Consider the following 17,216-nt stretch of genomic DNA (forward strand, 5'->3'; position numbering starts at 1 on the left):
AAGTGTAGCCCTGCAACAGGGGCAAGACCTCTTAAAGCGAATGTCCCTCAAGAGGCGGTCGACTTAAGAGGTAGAACTGAGGTCATGGGTCCCAAATGGCTTCTTGGAATGCACGGTGGTGCACGTCCAGCAATATCGTGCATTACTGACCCTTGGGTGTTGGCCTGAAAACATCCCCCCCTCCCCCACTGCCTCCCACATCAGCTATCGGCTATTGTGCTCACGGCAGGCAGTCTCGTCGCTGAGGTCCCCACAATCGTTGAAGCCATCGCAGCGCTGGGAGAGCGAGACGCATCGGCCCGTGCCACAGCGGAATTCTCTGGCTCCGCACGCTGCAGCCCCCGGTTCACCACCGGCGCACAGCGCGAGCCACGGACATGCACACCGCATGCAAGCAGCGGTTAGCAATGCATCCGTCCGTCGATTACATTAATTCGCAACCAGATGAAAGGCCATTGAAACAAAGGTCACGTTTGTAATGTGGGCCTTGAGGACAAATGCAATTAGTGTTTACAAATAATATATGTATACGCCAAACTTGTATTGATGTTTATGTCAGGAAGGTAACATGCTGAAATCTTGACTTAAAGCTTTCGTGACTGCAGGAATTCATATTATTCGGGTCTTTCGGTAAAGTCACATAGATAGGTTAAAAGAAAATAACAAAAAACTACGACGTTTCGATCGCAACACAAGCGTTCGTGTTGCGATCGAAACATCGTAGTTTTTAGTTATTTTTTGTTATTTTCTTTTAACCTATCTTTGTGACTTTACTGAAAGACCCAAAGAATATAACATGCTGAAATGTCTGAAGAAATATAATCTTTAAGACAAAGAAAATGGAGCAAGAGCTGAAAGGTTTGCAAAGAAGCATTGAAAGATGTGTGGAAAAATTACGCTGAGACAGAAAGAGGAATATATGAACGAGAATACCAATGAAAATTATGTACATCCCATTTACGCCTAAGCAAAGTAGGTATTGCACAGGAAACACAGCATTTTATGGGACCAGGCTGGTAATGGGATGGCAACGAAAACAGGGAATGCACCAAAGAAGGATAAACTCCTGTGGAGGAGTGAGATAATGTGTGGCACCACAGGTCCACAGAGATGACAAAGATATGGGGGGGTCTTAATCCAGTATTGGTTGGTTCGTGGCTGGTGATGAGCATGACGACCTGAAATTTTACATAAATTATTTTGTTATATGTCCACTTTTTATCATAATGCATTGTTCCACAAATATTAGGCACGTGTGTCTCCACTGTGTTGCTCACAACAGAGCTTCTCATCACTCCAGTCACCACAGTCGTTGTAGCCGTTGCAGACCAGCTTCTTGGAGATGCAGAGCGTTGAACTGCACCAGAAGCCTCCCTGTGCAAGGCACGGACCCACTGCCCCATACACAACACCACAATGACACCGGGTAAATGTTAACCTTTTGGAGAGTGGAAAATGAGTCTTACATTAATGTAACATCACGAATACTGCACCACAAATATCGATTTGTGTTCAAAACATAATCCGCAAGATTTTTTTCTAAAATCAATTTAAATTGTAATGTATATTTGTTGTCCTTTGCTAACCTTTAAATGAAACATACCCTCATTCAAATATATATATAATGTTTTAGAGTAAAATATATCTGTGGGATTGTCATTCTCCCTGTAAGTCTTTGTGACCCATCACTGCAACACGCAATTTAGCAGTCGAAGATAAAGAATGTGGCAAATCTTTCAGGTACGGAGCTGTCACTGCAGAGTGCATCCATTTTATGGGAACAAAACTACATTATTTACAATCACGGGCCTCAAATAATAGTGGCGTCAACAGCATTGGTCCTGGTACTATAGATAGCTGTACGCAATTTGCACATCCCGCAGGGAAGCACCACTTTGGTAGTGGGTCACAGTGTCCCTGTGTTTTCTTTGCGGTCTGGTAACACTTTTAGCTCTTCAATGCATTAATTTAAAGTCAATTTCTTGTTTTAATTGTAGTTATTTGTGTCCAACAATGGTTCAAGACACACCATAAAGTTTGTTTAGTTTGTTGTCCTTCCTCCGCACCCCCGGTTAGCCCGTACAGTGCGAAAGAAGTTCAACATACACGCAGGTGGTTTTAAACATTAGCACACTTTCTTAATTCATCTTGCAGTCCAGTTTCTTGAGATTTTTTTTTTTTATATTTGCCACAAACTGAATTGGTGAAGGCTTGCAGTTGTGAGTTCATTGCATACTCATAACTTAAATCTGAGTATTCCCATTTGTGCAATGTGAGGTAAGAGTGATGGTGAATTAGTCTAGCTTACTTAACATCAGTTTGCCATTGGGGAAAAGCCTACAATCTGTACTTGAGAAACTTGAGAATCTGATGATTGAAACTAAGAATACCTCGTGATGGGTGCCTGCATGTCCTGGACTAGAAGGAAGAATGGGTTGGTTAATATGACAGCTTTATACGGTGTTGCATACACGAATTAAAAAAAGTAGAGCACAGTTGTTTTGGACTTGAGATACTCTGTAAAATAGTTGGCAATCGGTTATCATTGCCATGAGCAGACTGACCAAAGGAGATAAACAGGCAGCAAATCTATGAGAAAAAAAACAAGCTATTTTTCTACCATTGCGATATCAAAATTACTTTGTGATACACCGTCTTAAATGGCAATATTTATCTAACTGCAATTACATGAACATGTTCATGAACTGGAAATAAATTGTTAAATATATATTACTATGCTGCAGCTGAATGTATAAAAAATGGGAATGTAATTCGTGTTTTTCCTGTAAGTGAATGGATGAGGCTGTTCTTGTGGTGACATTGAACCAAGCTTCATGAATCTGATATATAGCAGAGTTAAAACATAGGCATTTGCTTATTTTTTATGTTAGTAATTTCTTGTTTCACAGAGGCCTGAATGTGACTGTCACATCTGGTTATGATCTTTCCAAAAGCAAAAGCTGTGAATTAAATGACTAAATTCATCACTTGCATCCCCTCAGAGTGAGCAATCCACTAAATCATAGCAGTAATATGAGCACTTTCTATTTCCATAGTAAGTATCGAATTTCAGATGGCGACGGGGCATTTAATCCCGGCTGGATGGAAACAAGTCTGGAGGCAAACCATGTGTGTTTGGCAGTGGAAAAATCCTTTGGTCGTCAACTCAGTGTGCTATGTACACTTCGGTTAAATCTAGCGAAGCGTTAAGCACTGTGCAAACACCCTTTTCCAAAACCCAAAATACTCTTTCGTTGATTTGCCTCGCCACTTTGAACCTACGTTTCCTCACAACATTACCCTCGTCCTGATTCTCGCCGATCGACGGATTAAGGCAGGCATGAGCCGGTGCCTGGCAGCGCCAAGGTGGCCTGCGTGGGGCTTGGCAAATTTCAGTGAAATCCTTTGGCTTGAATCCCCCTCGCACTCAAGTGGTAACTTGAATACGACTGGTTCTCACTGTTATCTGTCATTCAACACCTTGTCTTTGAACGAATGCCATGATGATAATAGCCATGTTTTGCCTCATTTACTTGGATTCTTTTACACACCATTTTATTCGTAACTAGAGGTAAAGTCGATGCTACAGTATTTAATAGGTCAATTAAAATTATCATCCTTACAATTAAGGCTGTGAGAGGCTTCTGCTAGTACCATTTGGCCCAGTGTGGAAGGTATTTTATAACATCTCTTCACATTAATCTGCAATTCATGCCAGTCAATGCAGCACATTTTAGAAAATAAATGCCTCACTCTACAAGGGAGTCGGGAAATTATTAGAACAGCCGACGAAGCATTGCTTAAAACCCATATGGCATATTTTCCGTGAGGAAAATTACCAAAAAAACTGCTCCACTTTGCCAGTGCATCAGCAACGAAAAGGAGCTATATTTGGAGGTCTGCTTACGTCAGCCGCAATTAGGGACCAGCACCTGTCTGCTCTGTCCACAGACAGCCTTGTAATGACGTACACTTCAATTCACACGCTTCTCCCAGGAGGAGCTATACATTAACCCAGGGCGGTAAACAAATGAGCAAAATTTCCACACATCACAGTATTAGAAAGGATATTTTTTCCAAGACCGGGGGAGGGGTGCGAATGTCAACATGTTTTCATTAGTGTGTTATTCCCACGACACTGATTGCAGGCTAGGGTGCTCGGTATGACATATCGAATGTGACCACACCAGTCATGAAACATCTGTGGTGTCAAACAAACCTTTCAAAGGCATTTTGTTGCTGGTGAGGGTCGTAACCAAGTTATGCTCATTGTCTCTTTTTTTCTGCAAATTATCTTAACATAAAATAAAGATTGATAATTTACAGACCTTTGTCAATTCACTGGTGGATGAGGGCCTGCCCATGCCGTGTAAGTCATGGTGCCTAATTGGCCATGCTTCTTTCTTGGCCATACTTATTAGGAAGCCACTGGAGCTATGCACTTTAAAATATACATTGAAAACTATTTTTTTACTGATTTTTTGTTTAAGTTTGTAGTCCTTCCCCGCACCTCAGATTATCACAGTTAGTTGCTTACTGTGCGAAAGAAGTTCAACATACATACTTCACTTTGCTGGCCAGCGCGAGTTGATGAGCAATGGATGCGCATGTGACTAATTTAATCTCTAAATTAACTTTCATTTTAACACGATAATTTCTGGACCTATCAACTAACAAAATAGTTTCTTTAAAAAATAAAGCATGAGCAAAGTCCAGGCAAACGAGTTTCTGTGAGGACACAGCATCAACAACGATGCCCGTATACCTTCCTCACTGACTTCTTGAGGGGCAGCCAAGCAGGCGTTGTGCTCATCAGCTGCGCCGGCAACGGAGCTGTCATTGTGAAAGTGGGAGCAGCTGAGGAACTCTGGCCACCCGAGCCCAACTTGAGTGAAGGCCCTCTCGCAGCTGGAGCGGGCGGCGTCACAGTAGGACATGCAGGGCAGAACCGGCAGGCTTGGGGGGCGCGGGTGGAGAGCAGCACAAAGCAAGGCCGAGTCAAAGTGTCTCCCAGCTCTTTACACTTTTTAAACTTTTATTTTATTTTACCAGGTAAGGCCCACTGAACGATATCTAGCTCTTTTCCAGAAGCGACCTGGCCACACGTGATAGTTCCACGAAGTGGCTTATCGGGTGGAAATGTATAGCAGCCAAATGCTCTAAACGCGTGATGCTGATTCTAAATGTGGAGGGGGTCAAAACGTGCATTGCAACGACGCCCATCTCAGTTGGCAAGCCCTCAGCCAGCCGTGGAAGAAAACGCAACAGAATTGGTGATAATTTCGTAATAAGTAAAATGATAAAATGTAAATTTTACAAAAAGTGCAAGGAAAATCTTAGGAGTAATTGATAAAAAAAAACTGTTGATTATAATTGTTTTGAAAAAAAAACGAATATGGTATTCCTCTGTGTTGTTATTCATGTATTTCGATAACAGTTAAACATATGTGTATATAAAGCATAAGTACTGTTTTACCCATTCCGTGCCATATTTTTGTATATATAGGTGTGTTAGCCAACATTTAAATCACGTAAACATTTTAATACGTTCACCTTCAAACATGTCACTTTTAGGGCGTCAAATTTGAATCCATTGAGTTACAATGTTATATGGTGCATTTAGCTATTAAACATGTCACACTTAGTCAGTTTTATCGCCATTCAATTTATGACAGCTGCTGTTAAGCATTATCTTCTGACATTGACTTCTATTTTCTCCCTCCCTGAATTGCACTATTTTGGGCGCTGTAAAAGTTGCAACTTTTAGTGCCGTTTTCCTTGATACTAAAACAAAACATTACTAATGTTTATACTCTTAGGTTCTTTCGGTAGAGTCACGTAGATAGAAAAATAAATAAAATATATGTCACGACGTTTCTATCACAACAACAAGCGATCGTCCTCAGGTGAAAGAGAGAAACATGCCTTTGTAACAGGGCATTATATAGAGGGGGGAGGGGAGGCCGCAAAGGGGCGAGAAGGTGGGGATAAAATTCAAAGAGGGCTTGGGTGAAATAGAGAAAATAAATGTGACAAGGAAGCTTAGATATCAAACTTTACAAAATTTAGAAATGTAATGCAACTCAGAGATTCGGCTAAAACAACTGTTAACACTTTACCTGGTTGATGACGTCCTTCCAAATATTGCTAAATTTTGCATCCATCTTCTCGGTTGAAATTATGTCCGAGTTGTGTGGAAAACCTCCCCATAGAGGCGGTTCAATCTTGATTAGAAGCTTACGTGACTGTAGGATTTCATACTCTTAGGTTATTTCGGTAAAGTCTTCAAATTAAGGACGATCACTTGTTGCGATCGAAACGTCGTAAACTATTATTTATTTATTTTTCTATCTACGTGACTTTATCGAAATAACCTAAGAGTATGAAATCCTGCAGTCACGAAAGCTTCTAATCAAGATTATTAATATGTATCTAGGACTGCAAACAATCATTTCGTTCATGAAGACTGTATATGAAATTAATTCAACGTGCTCCCCTTATGGTTCACATTTCAAACTCTGCTTGGCACCATAAGGATAAATGGTAAAACTCCAAGCATGGTTTAAGATTTACTATCGCCGATTTTTTAAGTCTCAGTTCAAATAACTCGCAATACAAATGTTATAACCTGCATCTACAAAGTTGTACATTTATCCCAATAACTTTTAATTCATCGCAGTCCTTGGCTTTATACATTTATATTTCAATTTAACCAAGGTTAATCGTGGTACAATATTCTATTAATAATGACAAGCAAGGTTTTGTCCATGGAGAAATGACTGTTGGCACCCCATGTACCCAGGGAAAGCCATGACCAGCGGTATCCTTCAGCCCAATCCAAAAGCGTGCAACTAAATTAAGCAATTCCCACAACAAGCCCCTTCCCCGCGTATGCTCATGAAATGTATCAGCCAGTCCCTACGCATGCCACTGCAGCACACAAGGCTGATTGCAGTTTTTCACACTGAGACTTCTCATGTCCGTGTCTGTTGAGAGTTGGAGGACATCTCACGCCGACTATGCCCAAACGCAGACCGAATATTATGTGGACATGCCTTTTAAAAACAACTTTTTGCCATCATTCAAATCGCATTTTGGTCAACATCCCACCCTCTTGTTGCAGGAAAGATGGCCATGTTTGTGGCAGATTGCCTTCACCACTTTTGGCGTGAAAACATGGATGTGACATCATGGATCAGTCCAACACAAAACGTGTTTTGATCAATTAAAATATTCTATCTACACCTGAATTTGTGCATTTTTTGTGGATGAATCTGAAAATCAGTGACACACCTTTACGCTGGACTGTATAACCATATACAGAATGCAGCTCCGAGGTTTGGAAGGAAATGGGCCAAAACAAATTTGCAGACAAATATGGGCAGAGGAAGTTTCAATAGATGGGCAACGTGCAGGATGGAGAATGCATGAAGCAAAAAATACTGTAAGATCAGACCTGGGAGGTTGGTTACAATAGTTAGAGAAGCAAGGAATACGTGGTTTTGTGCAATGGTATCAACAGCATTGGCTCGACAATGCCTTGACCTTCTGACATGTGCTACCGTACACTTATGTGTGTGTATATACAGTGAGGGAAAAAAAGTATTTCATCTCCTGCTGATTTTGTACGTTTGCCCACTAACAAAGAAATGATCAGTCTATAATTTTAATGGTAGGTTTATTTGACCAGTGAGAGAATAATAACAAAAGAATTCAGAAAAACTCGTGTCAAAAATGTTATAAATTGATTTTCATTTTAATGAGGGAAATATGTATTTGACCCCTCTGCAAAACATGACTTAGTACTTGGTGGCAAAACCCTTGTTGGCAATCACAGAGGTCAGACGTTTCTTGTAGTTGGCCACCAGGTTTGCACACATCTCAGGAGGGATTTTGTCCCACTCCTGTTTGCAGATCTTCTCCAAATCATTAAGGTTTCGAGGCTGACGTTTGGCAACTCGAACCTTCAGCTCCCTCCACAGATTATCTATGGTATTAAGGTCTGGAGACTGGCTAGGCCACTCCAGGACCTTAATGTGCTTCTTCTTGAGCCACTCCTTTGTTGCCTTGGCCGTGTGTTTTGGGTCATTGCCATGCTGGAATACCCATCCACGACCCATTTTAAATGCCCTGGCTGAGATTTGACGGTACATGGCCCCGTCCATCGTCCCTTTGATGCGGTGAAGTTGTCCTGTCCCTTTAGCAGAAAAACACCCCCAAAGGATAATGTTTCCACCTCAATGTTTGATGGTGGGGATGGTGTTCTTGGGGTCATAGGCAGCATTCCTCCTCCAAACACAGCGAGTTGAGTTGATGCCAAAGAGCTCCATTTTGGTCTCATCTGACCACAACACTTTCACTCAGTTGTCCTCTGAATCATTCAGATGTTCATTGGCAAACTTCAGAAGGGCATGTATATGTGCTTTATTGAGCAGGGGGACCTTGCGGGTGCTGCAGGATTTCAGTCCTTCTCGGCGTAGTGTTTTACCAACTGTTTTCTTGGTGACTATGGTCCCAGCTGCCTTGAGATCATTGACAAGATCCTCCCGTGTAGTTCTGGGCTGATTCCTCACTGTTCTCATGATCATTGCAACTCCACGAGGTGAGATCTTGCATGGAGACCCAGGCCGAGGGGGATTGACAGTTCTTTTATGTTTCTTTTATTTGCGAATAATCGCACCAACTGTTGTCACCTTTTCACCAAGCTGCTTGGCGATGGTCTTGTAGCCCATTCCAGCCTTGTGTAGGTCTACAATATTGTTCCTGCCATCCTTGGAGAGTTCTTTGTTCTTGGCCATGGTGGAGAGTTTGGAATCTGATTGATTGCTTCTGTGAACAGGTGTCTTTTATACAGGTAACCATCTGAGATTAGGAGCACTCCCTTTAAGAGTGTGCTCCTAATCTCAGCTCGTTACCTGTGTAATGGGTTAAATTTAGGCGCACACACTTCTTGGGAGGCAACACTCATTTATTAATAAACACAACGGTTACTTAACAGTTACTCTTACTCTACACATAGGTTGGTGACCACCGACCTACCCTAGCTAACACACACTTGTCTCTTAGCTACTCCAGCGTGACCCAGCCAGGTGGCTGCTGGCAGTCCGCTCACTGTAGGCCTTCTCTTCTTGGCATCTTCACGAGGCGTCTTCTTTCTTCGCAGGAACAGCCCCAACCTCCTGAGGCGGCTGCTTATATGGGCCTCGGCGTACCCGGGCCCCACCCCGGCCACGCCTCCCCTTGAGCACCCTCTCGAAGCCCCCCCTGCTGTCCACGTGCCCCCCGAGGTCCCCCTAGACCCCCGGCCCCCACTGGGATCAGGTCACGCGTCCAGCAACGGCCCTGACGTCATTCCCGCCTCCAGCCGGGATGACGTCATGTGTGTGTGTAGACCCACATGGTAGTAACGCTCCCGGCACAGTGACGTCATACGTGTGTAATGCGGGCGAAAGCGACCTTCCGGATGTGACGTCACGAGGAGGCGGAGCCAGGTGACGTGGGTGAAAGGTAGGGGGTCCTTAAGCGGGTAAACCGGAAGGAGAAGGCAGTCGGGGTGTGAATGGAAAGGTGTGGGGCCACGCGGGCGTACGAGCCGAGGGGGCACTGTCAGAAGCGGGAGCCAACCCTGGGAACAGTAGGGAGCTACTGGGAGGTGTAAAGCTGCAGACAGAGATAGGCAGTAAGGCTGTGTGTGAGGGGCAGCGAGGTGGCTGCCAAGAGTCGCAGGAGCAACGAGAAGGCGAGACAGCACGAGGCTGTCAGAGCTGCAGCAGGAACCAGCACAGAGAGGAGCTGTGTGAGAGTACAGCAGCGGAGCTGCTGTGGGGCTGCAAGAGCGACAAGAACAGCAGCGGGGCTGCTGATGTGGACTGGAGTGACATCGGAACCAGCACAGAGAGAATAAGAGAGACAGCCGTGTGGGAACGCAGTACGGACCGAATAAAGGACACTGAGCCAGAGATCGTGGTCAAGTCTTTTATTACACTGGGGTCAGAAGTGAAACGGCATGTCTAAGCAAGTAAGGAAGAAAATTCCCCCGGCGCCAGCATCGGCTTCTTCGTCCGACGACGACGAATTCCCTCCGACCACGGATTCTGCTGGGGTGGTGGAGGAGAGCCCTGCTGAGGCGAGCACGGGGACGGGCGTGGAAGATGTCGGCGCGATGGCGGGTCCGTCAACAACATCGGACGCTGACCAAAGATGGCAACAGGTGGCAGAACAACTGAAGACACTCAAGGACGTCCTGGCGCATCTATGTCACCTCGTTACGCCAAGGACGACGATGGAACGAGAAGGTGCTCCACGGGCCGCCACGTTGCCTGCCCTGCCGCCGCCATTGGCCATGCGGCAAGAAGACGCCATCTTGCGCGCTCCGCGGCGCCAAACCGCCATCTTGGCCACGCCGCGGGCCGACGCCATTTTGAATTTGCCTCCAGAACAACCATCATTGGAAGACGGCGTAAAGAGGAGTCGGAGTCGCCACCTTACTACAGTTAAGGAATTCTCTATCAGGGGCGATTGGAGCGCTTTCGCCTGCCGATTTTTGGCGGCGGTTCGTTCAGCAAGATGGACCGATGCGGAGGCCTTGGAAGTGTTGCCGACTCTACTGGACGACGAATCTGTTCGATTTTTCCGTTCCATAACGGCCGATAAGAAGAAGACTTTATGTGGAGTTTTTGAGGAAATGGCCGACGCCTATGAGCCACCTGACGACGCGCATCGGCGATTCGCTCAACGACAACGAGCACCCGAAGAATCGCCCGTGGCGTTCAGGGGTGCGGTGTTGGAGCTGGCCATGGCAGCATATCCTGACACGCCACAGGATCTGCTCGAGCCTCTCATATTGGGGAAAATGCTGGAGCTGTCTCGGGATCTGGGGATCCCCATGCCTGTGTGTGGGCATGAGAAGCTCACGTCCCGGGCGGCAGCAAAGTGTCTGGATGCGCAGTTTAATCTCCGTCGCTGGAAGCAAGTGGCGGCATGGACGGGTGGGCCCGTCAAGGAAGGAGGCGCGATGGGGTGGGACCCCACAAGGGCGATCTATGTGCCGGATGAGCGGGGTCCACAGGAGCTGACGGCTGCCTCCTCTCCATGGCCGGGGCCGCGCGCTACGCCATCGGGACGGGGCCGCCGGGATGCAAGACCTGCGCTTCGGCGCAACGAGGCCGATTGCTTCCGCTGCGGCCGTAGGGGCCATTACGCCAAAGATTGCTGGGCCCGCTTCCCGGGTCCGCCGCAGCAGGAACCCACAACACCGGACAAGCCGACCAAGGAACCTCCGAAACAGGCATGTCGGCACGCACCAGACACTCGGCAAGGCTTTACACCTCACCCACCACCTGTGTTGCGCGATCCTATTGTTGTTGTTAAAGAAAGGCCATCGACGGGGCCTTGTCATTCAGTTACGCAGTGGCGCAAATTGGCACGGAGAGTTGTCGCGGCCGCTACGGGTTCGTCCACTGTACCGGGGTCCATACAAGGTGTGGACGTGCGCATTTTGGTCGACTCGGGAGCGTCTGCGACTATTATATCGGATGTCATTTTCCATCTGTTGGGCATTCCGCCGGGGTCTGTTGCTGCTGACTCTGACTCTTCCCCGCCTGCGTCCATTGATCTTGCTAGAGCGCCTGTCGTACCTGTTCCAGACAGGCCGACCGTGACACCGCGGGGGAGGAGTGGGCCTGTTCGGAGGGCGCCTGCCAGGGCTGCGGTACCTTCAAGCCCGGCGACCCTTCCGACCCCGCTGCAGGCGCATTCGCAGAATACGACCAAGACTGATTCGTCAGGGACACGAGATGTCGGTGGACTTCCAATCGCAGCAGGGGAATTACCCCCTGTCATTTCTCGTGTTCCATCGCGTCCCCGTTCTACAAGTGGGCCGCCGACCGTCCGGGACGGGCCGGCGACCCGCACTCGTTCCAAATCGCTTACGTTTCGTTGATTGTATGTTGTTATTGTTCTTGTTCTTGCCGTCGTATTTATCGCATGCTTTCGTACGTTCGTCGATGTTACTTGTGTGTTGTTCTTGTTGTTATATTGCATGCTTAGTGTCCTTTAAGGGGGAAGGTCGGTTCACCGCATTACGCTTTGGTGTTGTTCAGCCGAGGTCGGCTGGGTTTTTTCTATGGGGGAGGGTGGTGTAATGCGGGCGAAAGCGACCTTCCGGATGTGACGTCACGAGGAGGCGGAGCCAGGTGACGTGGGTGAAAGGTAGGGGGTCCTTAAGCGGGTAAACCGGAAGGAGAAGGCAGTCGGGGTGTGAATGGAAAGGTGTGGGGCCACGCGGGCGTACGAGCCGAGGGGGCACCGTCAGAAGCGGGAGCCAACCCTGGGAACAGTAGGGAGCTACTGGGAGGTGTAAAGCTGCAGACAGAGATAGGCAGTAAGGCTGTGTGTGAGGGGCAGCGAGGTGGCTGCCAAGAGTCGCAGGAGCAACGAGAAGACGAGACAGCACGAGGCTGTCAGAGCTGCAGCAGGAACCAGCACAGAGAGGAGCTGTGTGAGAGTACAGCAGCGGAGCTGCTGTGGGGCTGCAAGAGCGACAAGAACAGCAGCGGGGCTGCTGATGTGGACTGGAGTGACATCGGAACCAGCACAGAGAGAATAAGTGAGACAGCCGTGTGGGAACGCAGTACGGACCGAATAAAGGACACTGAGCCAGAGATCGTGGTCAAGTCTTTTATTACACGTGTGCACACAGTAATGATACCACAATCACTACATCTGTATAAAAGACACATGAGAGCCAGAAATATTTCTCATTGAGAGGGGTCAAATACTTATTTCCCTCATAAAAATGCAAATCAATTTATAACATTTTTGACATGCGTTTTTCTGGATTTTGTTGTTGTTATTCTGTCTCTCACTGTTCAAATAAACCTACCATTAAAATTATAGACTGATAATTTCTTTGTCAGTGGGCAAACGCACAAAATCAGCAGGGGATCAAATACTTTTTTCCCTCACTGTATATAATAAAGTCACTCCTGCACTCCACTTCTTTCACTCTCTTAACCACCACCACATGCTGGAACTTGGGCTGAGCACTTCACAAAAGAGCTCTGCAGATGTAGAACAGTTCCGCAGGGTGCAGATGTACTGAAGCACATTGCATGTTTGTGCGTGTGCCACCCGAGTTCGATTCCCGCTCACGGCCAACAACAGTGAAGAATATCTGAACCAGTCATGGGCTCCCCTAGGTCGAATCAGCCTCAAATGAGTACCTGGTGTGGTGTGTAAACATCAAAGGCGACCGAGTGTCGTATTGCCCACCCCAACCCAACTCGTATGCCGTGCCAGCACTTGCCCCAACACTCTGTCACAGACTATACGGGGATCTTTGTCTTTGTGAGCGCATCAAAGGGGCTCGGCATGTGATTGGTCAGTATGCTATAACGAGTGTTTATCTCGTGGCAATTAAATTGAACGTTTTAGTCATTACAACTGGATTAAGCCCACGTAAGTGGAAAATCAAACTTAAAAAGATAATCAACCCATTACCCTTGAAAAACGTGGCTTATTGATTGGGGGGGGGGTGCTGACCAGTCTCAGCGGCTTTGTTGACGTGCTTTGCAATGCGAACTCTACCTTTGAGGCAAACACTGTGGATGCACCACTGCGCAGCCGAAAGACAGCATATGGCGGTAGCATCCAAGCTGCTGCAGATCCTGGAAGAAGGTGATGAGGAGCCTGAGGTCGACGGGAGGCAGGGCTGCCATGATGGTTTCCGCGTAGGGAAGCATCCCACACTCGCTTGAGGTGATTGGAGTGCACACAACTGGATGTACAAAGTTGGGAGGGTGGGTGAATTTAAAATAGTGCATCGCACTCTTTTTCTGTTGTGCATTTGCAAGAGACATATCTGAAACATTATCTCAATGTGTTCAAATTAACATTGAAAAAAATACTGCTTAGATTTTAAATATACAGTATTTTAATTGTTCTGCATCACAAAATAATGCCAAATTAGCATATCATTTTTGTGATGCAACATTAGAGGATTACTTGAATCCTCAAAAACAGAAATTTAGTTAACAAGTCTGCAGATGTTTAAGCTGATATACAATCAAGTACCATGTTTCTTTTCAGATACAACATCTAAAAGTGAACCAGGTGGCTCAGATCACAGAGCCAGCATCACTTATGGAACGTGTTTAAACCGGGTTCTCTCGTGTAGTGAGTCTATGGTTTAAGCCCGGTCACAAAAATGACTGCACAAACAATTTATTTTTAATATAAATAATTTTTTTACTTAATTTTCCGAATTTCCATCTCTGAGAAAGATTTTTTAAACACAGGTTTGACTGTCGTGCAACACACTCACCGCAGAGTGTATTGGAAAGTGTAATCCCGATTTTTGTAAAGCGATAAGACATTTCAGGGAGAAGTGCTGCAAAAAAAAGAAATGTCTTCCACAGCCATTCCCAAACACATCGGGGTGCACGGCCCTGTGACATTTCTGAATTCATCACCTCGTGACACAGTGCCATAAAAGCACTAACCTAATGGATTGAGGGTGGGCAAGGTGCAACATTGAAAAGTCTCCACCCTGGCTTCTTAAGATTGGGGGCTAAATCAGGCAGCTGTGCAATTTTTTTTTACTTAGCTGGGGTATTGTGATTTAAATTCAACGATGCTTTGTGGAATTACGTAGCATTCACAAATTTTTGTATTACAGTATGTGGTTTGTAAAATTGTACTAAAACAAATACACCGTGATAATAACATTCACCTTGATGACTCTTTATGAAAAAGGGCTTTTCCGTTACCAGTGATGCAATTATCTCTGGAATAGAAGGAAATGCGGTGGTCCATGCATTTGTCGATGTTGGGGCCACACTTGGCCTCACATGATCCACGTCTTCATCGAGAGCCTCTAAAGTCTGGAGCCAAGGGTTCATGGCAGGGGTGCTCTCTCGGTTCCGAGCATCCAGCAAAGGTGGGGAATACTTGACAGGCATTGATGTTGAGCTGTCAAATATTTCATTAAGACCTGACACATCGTTTACGTGACTTGGTTCTTCAGTTTCCACGACATGAGATTTTTTAAGATTCATAAAGTCAGGCACAAAAGGCACCGCCACGTTTTGTCTCGTTATGCTGTCAAAGTCTCTTATTTCTTGGGTCTCACCATCAGGAATGTCTTCAGTCTCATCGTGAGCGTCTCCAAAATTTTGGCGCATATGATAAGAGTCGTCTTCACCGAATTGTGTCTCACTTAAAACGTAGTTACTAAGATCTATTTTCCCACTATATCCAAAGAGTTCATCGCTGTATGGAACATGAATTTCATTTGAACCTTCGAATAAAACATCGCTCATTTCTCCAGAATAAGTTTCCTGCGAAGAACCTGAACCATCTACATCGGTGTTTTGAGCTAACGAGAGTTCTGAATCTCCTGTGGAATGTAGTGTTGCCATTGCAGTTTCTCTCGACATTAAAAATGTGTCGGAGGTCCTGTTAGGGACAATGGGAAGATTGAGACCGTCTCCAGATTGAAAGTCAACACCATCGTCTGCTCTGCCATCTTCCAGTCCTGACTCTCCCTCACCACTCCCAGCCGACTCATTGTCCTGAGTTTCCAAACCACCGTTAAGTGGAGGGGCGATCCAAGAGTCCTGTCCTTGCTCCGTATCACCGTTTGCGCTTGTGATACTGAAGCCATATTTAAGAAAATCTTCATCCAGCAGACCTGGGTGGAGAAATACGAGTTATGCAAATTCGATTTTTAAACACTGTTTTAGCCAATGCGCTATTATATAACTGATAATTTGCTTCTAATTTTTGCTACACACTTGGACAATCTGTTGTTTCACGTAGTTGTAGCTACATTGCATAGCACACCTAATGCTTCCATTACAATCACTAATTTACAACAGCCAGATCCCAGGAGTTTATTCAGCCAAAATTAAGCTTAATTACAGAAAAATGTATACCTCTGAATCCCAAATTAATTTTGACCTGGGTCTATTAAAAGACACGTGACCTGTATAGATCCCTTTTCCGTACTAATCACCAGTGGGCAAAGGGGTGCTGGTCAGCAAAATATATTTGACACAAGACATGAGTGAAACATACGTACTCGTGTATGCATTTCCACAGCCCCTTTCTGTCAACAAACATGTTTTCCCAAGAAAGTGATGGGGGCAAAGCTCCTGCAGTATTGACAAGTGTAACAAGGCCAAGTGCGTTAATTAGCCAAAGAGCAATGCTATAATTGACACGTTACACAACATTCATGGCATATCAATCCACCACTGTTTCCCTTCCTAATGGTCATTTAACGTGTAATCAGAGCATATCACAAGCACTACGTTTTTTGTATTTATATATAAATTGCTCCAGTCTTCTGCTCGCAAGCTGAGGCTGACTGGAATACCTTATAAATACACAAACACAAGTTGGGAGAAATATTTTTGTTTGTATATATATATACATTTTAGATCGTGACTCTAATAATATGAGTGATGGGAATTTATCTTCTGCGCTGACACTCTCTGACTCTGACCCGAATCCATCATCAGCGTACATTTACTGCTGCCTTGAAGACAAAACATGCAAATGTCGCTATTCCAACATATGGGGTGTTCCCTTATCGCTTTTATGCTGTGCTTCTAAAATGATAAGCTATTAACTCATTAAAAAAAAAACATTTTTGTGATTTCAATGTTGGCATTTATCATATCTCTTAATTGAAACCCAGTGCGAGTAGTTTGAGTTTTCTTGCACATACGAGTTTTTCTCTAGGTCCACCCAATTAGGATCTGATCCTGTACCAGCATTTGGATGAAAAGGGGACTTGGAACACATTGAAGCTTTCCTCAGGACACAAAGAAATTATGACTGCACTCTGTAGGGTCACCATTTTTCTCACTGTAGTCCAAACTCAGGCACATTTCTTAGTCAGCCTCGGCTTAACCAATACCGTGCAGTTTACTGTTAAAACAGTTTAGCACAATACCGGGAAGTAGTTCTTGGTACAAATCAATTCCAGCCACCCAAACATCTTGCCAACTCCAGAACTATCCAGGTGAAATCCAGACAGGTGGCAACCCTGGCTGCATAACATAATAATGACAGTAATAATGAACACAACACTTGCCTGTGGCTGCGAAAAGCAGTAGCAACACGCATGTGAGGCAGGTGAAGAAGAGGCCCAGTGACGACACCAGGTGACGTCGTTTTACAGAGTCCCCTTGCTTTTCTTGGTCATCCAT

General features: G+C 45.5%; 1 protein-coding gene across 1 annotated transcript in view; it reads right to left on the bottom strand.

Moving 5' to 3' along the window:
- CORIN (corin, serine peptidase) overlaps positions 1 to 17,216 on the bottom strand; it is a 55,369-nt gene extending 38,153 nt beyond the window's left edge. The window contains exons 1-6 of the mRNA XM_078864734.1: positions 17,102 to 17,216; positions 14,732 to 15,691; positions 13,588 to 13,777; positions 4,766 to 4,956; positions 1,278 to 1,394; positions 225 to 332 (exon numbers count right to left, since the gene is read on the bottom strand). Of these exons, the coding sequence (XP_078720860.1) occupies positions 225 to 332; positions 1,278 to 1,394; positions 4,766 to 4,956; positions 13,588 to 13,777; positions 14,732 to 15,691; positions 17,102 to 17,216 (1,681 nt within the window). The remainder of the gene's footprint in view (positions 1 to 224; positions 333 to 1,277; positions 1,395 to 4,765; positions 4,957 to 13,587; positions 13,778 to 14,731; positions 15,692 to 17,101) is intronic.

The sequence above is a fragment of the Lampetra fluviatilis genome, chromosome 19 (assembly GCF_964198595.1).
Source record: "Lampetra fluviatilis chromosome 19, kcLamFluv1.1, whole genome shotgun sequence".
Taxonomy (NCBI): Eukaryota; Metazoa; Chordata; class Hyperoartia; order Petromyzontiformes; family Petromyzontidae; genus Lampetra; species Lampetra fluviatilis.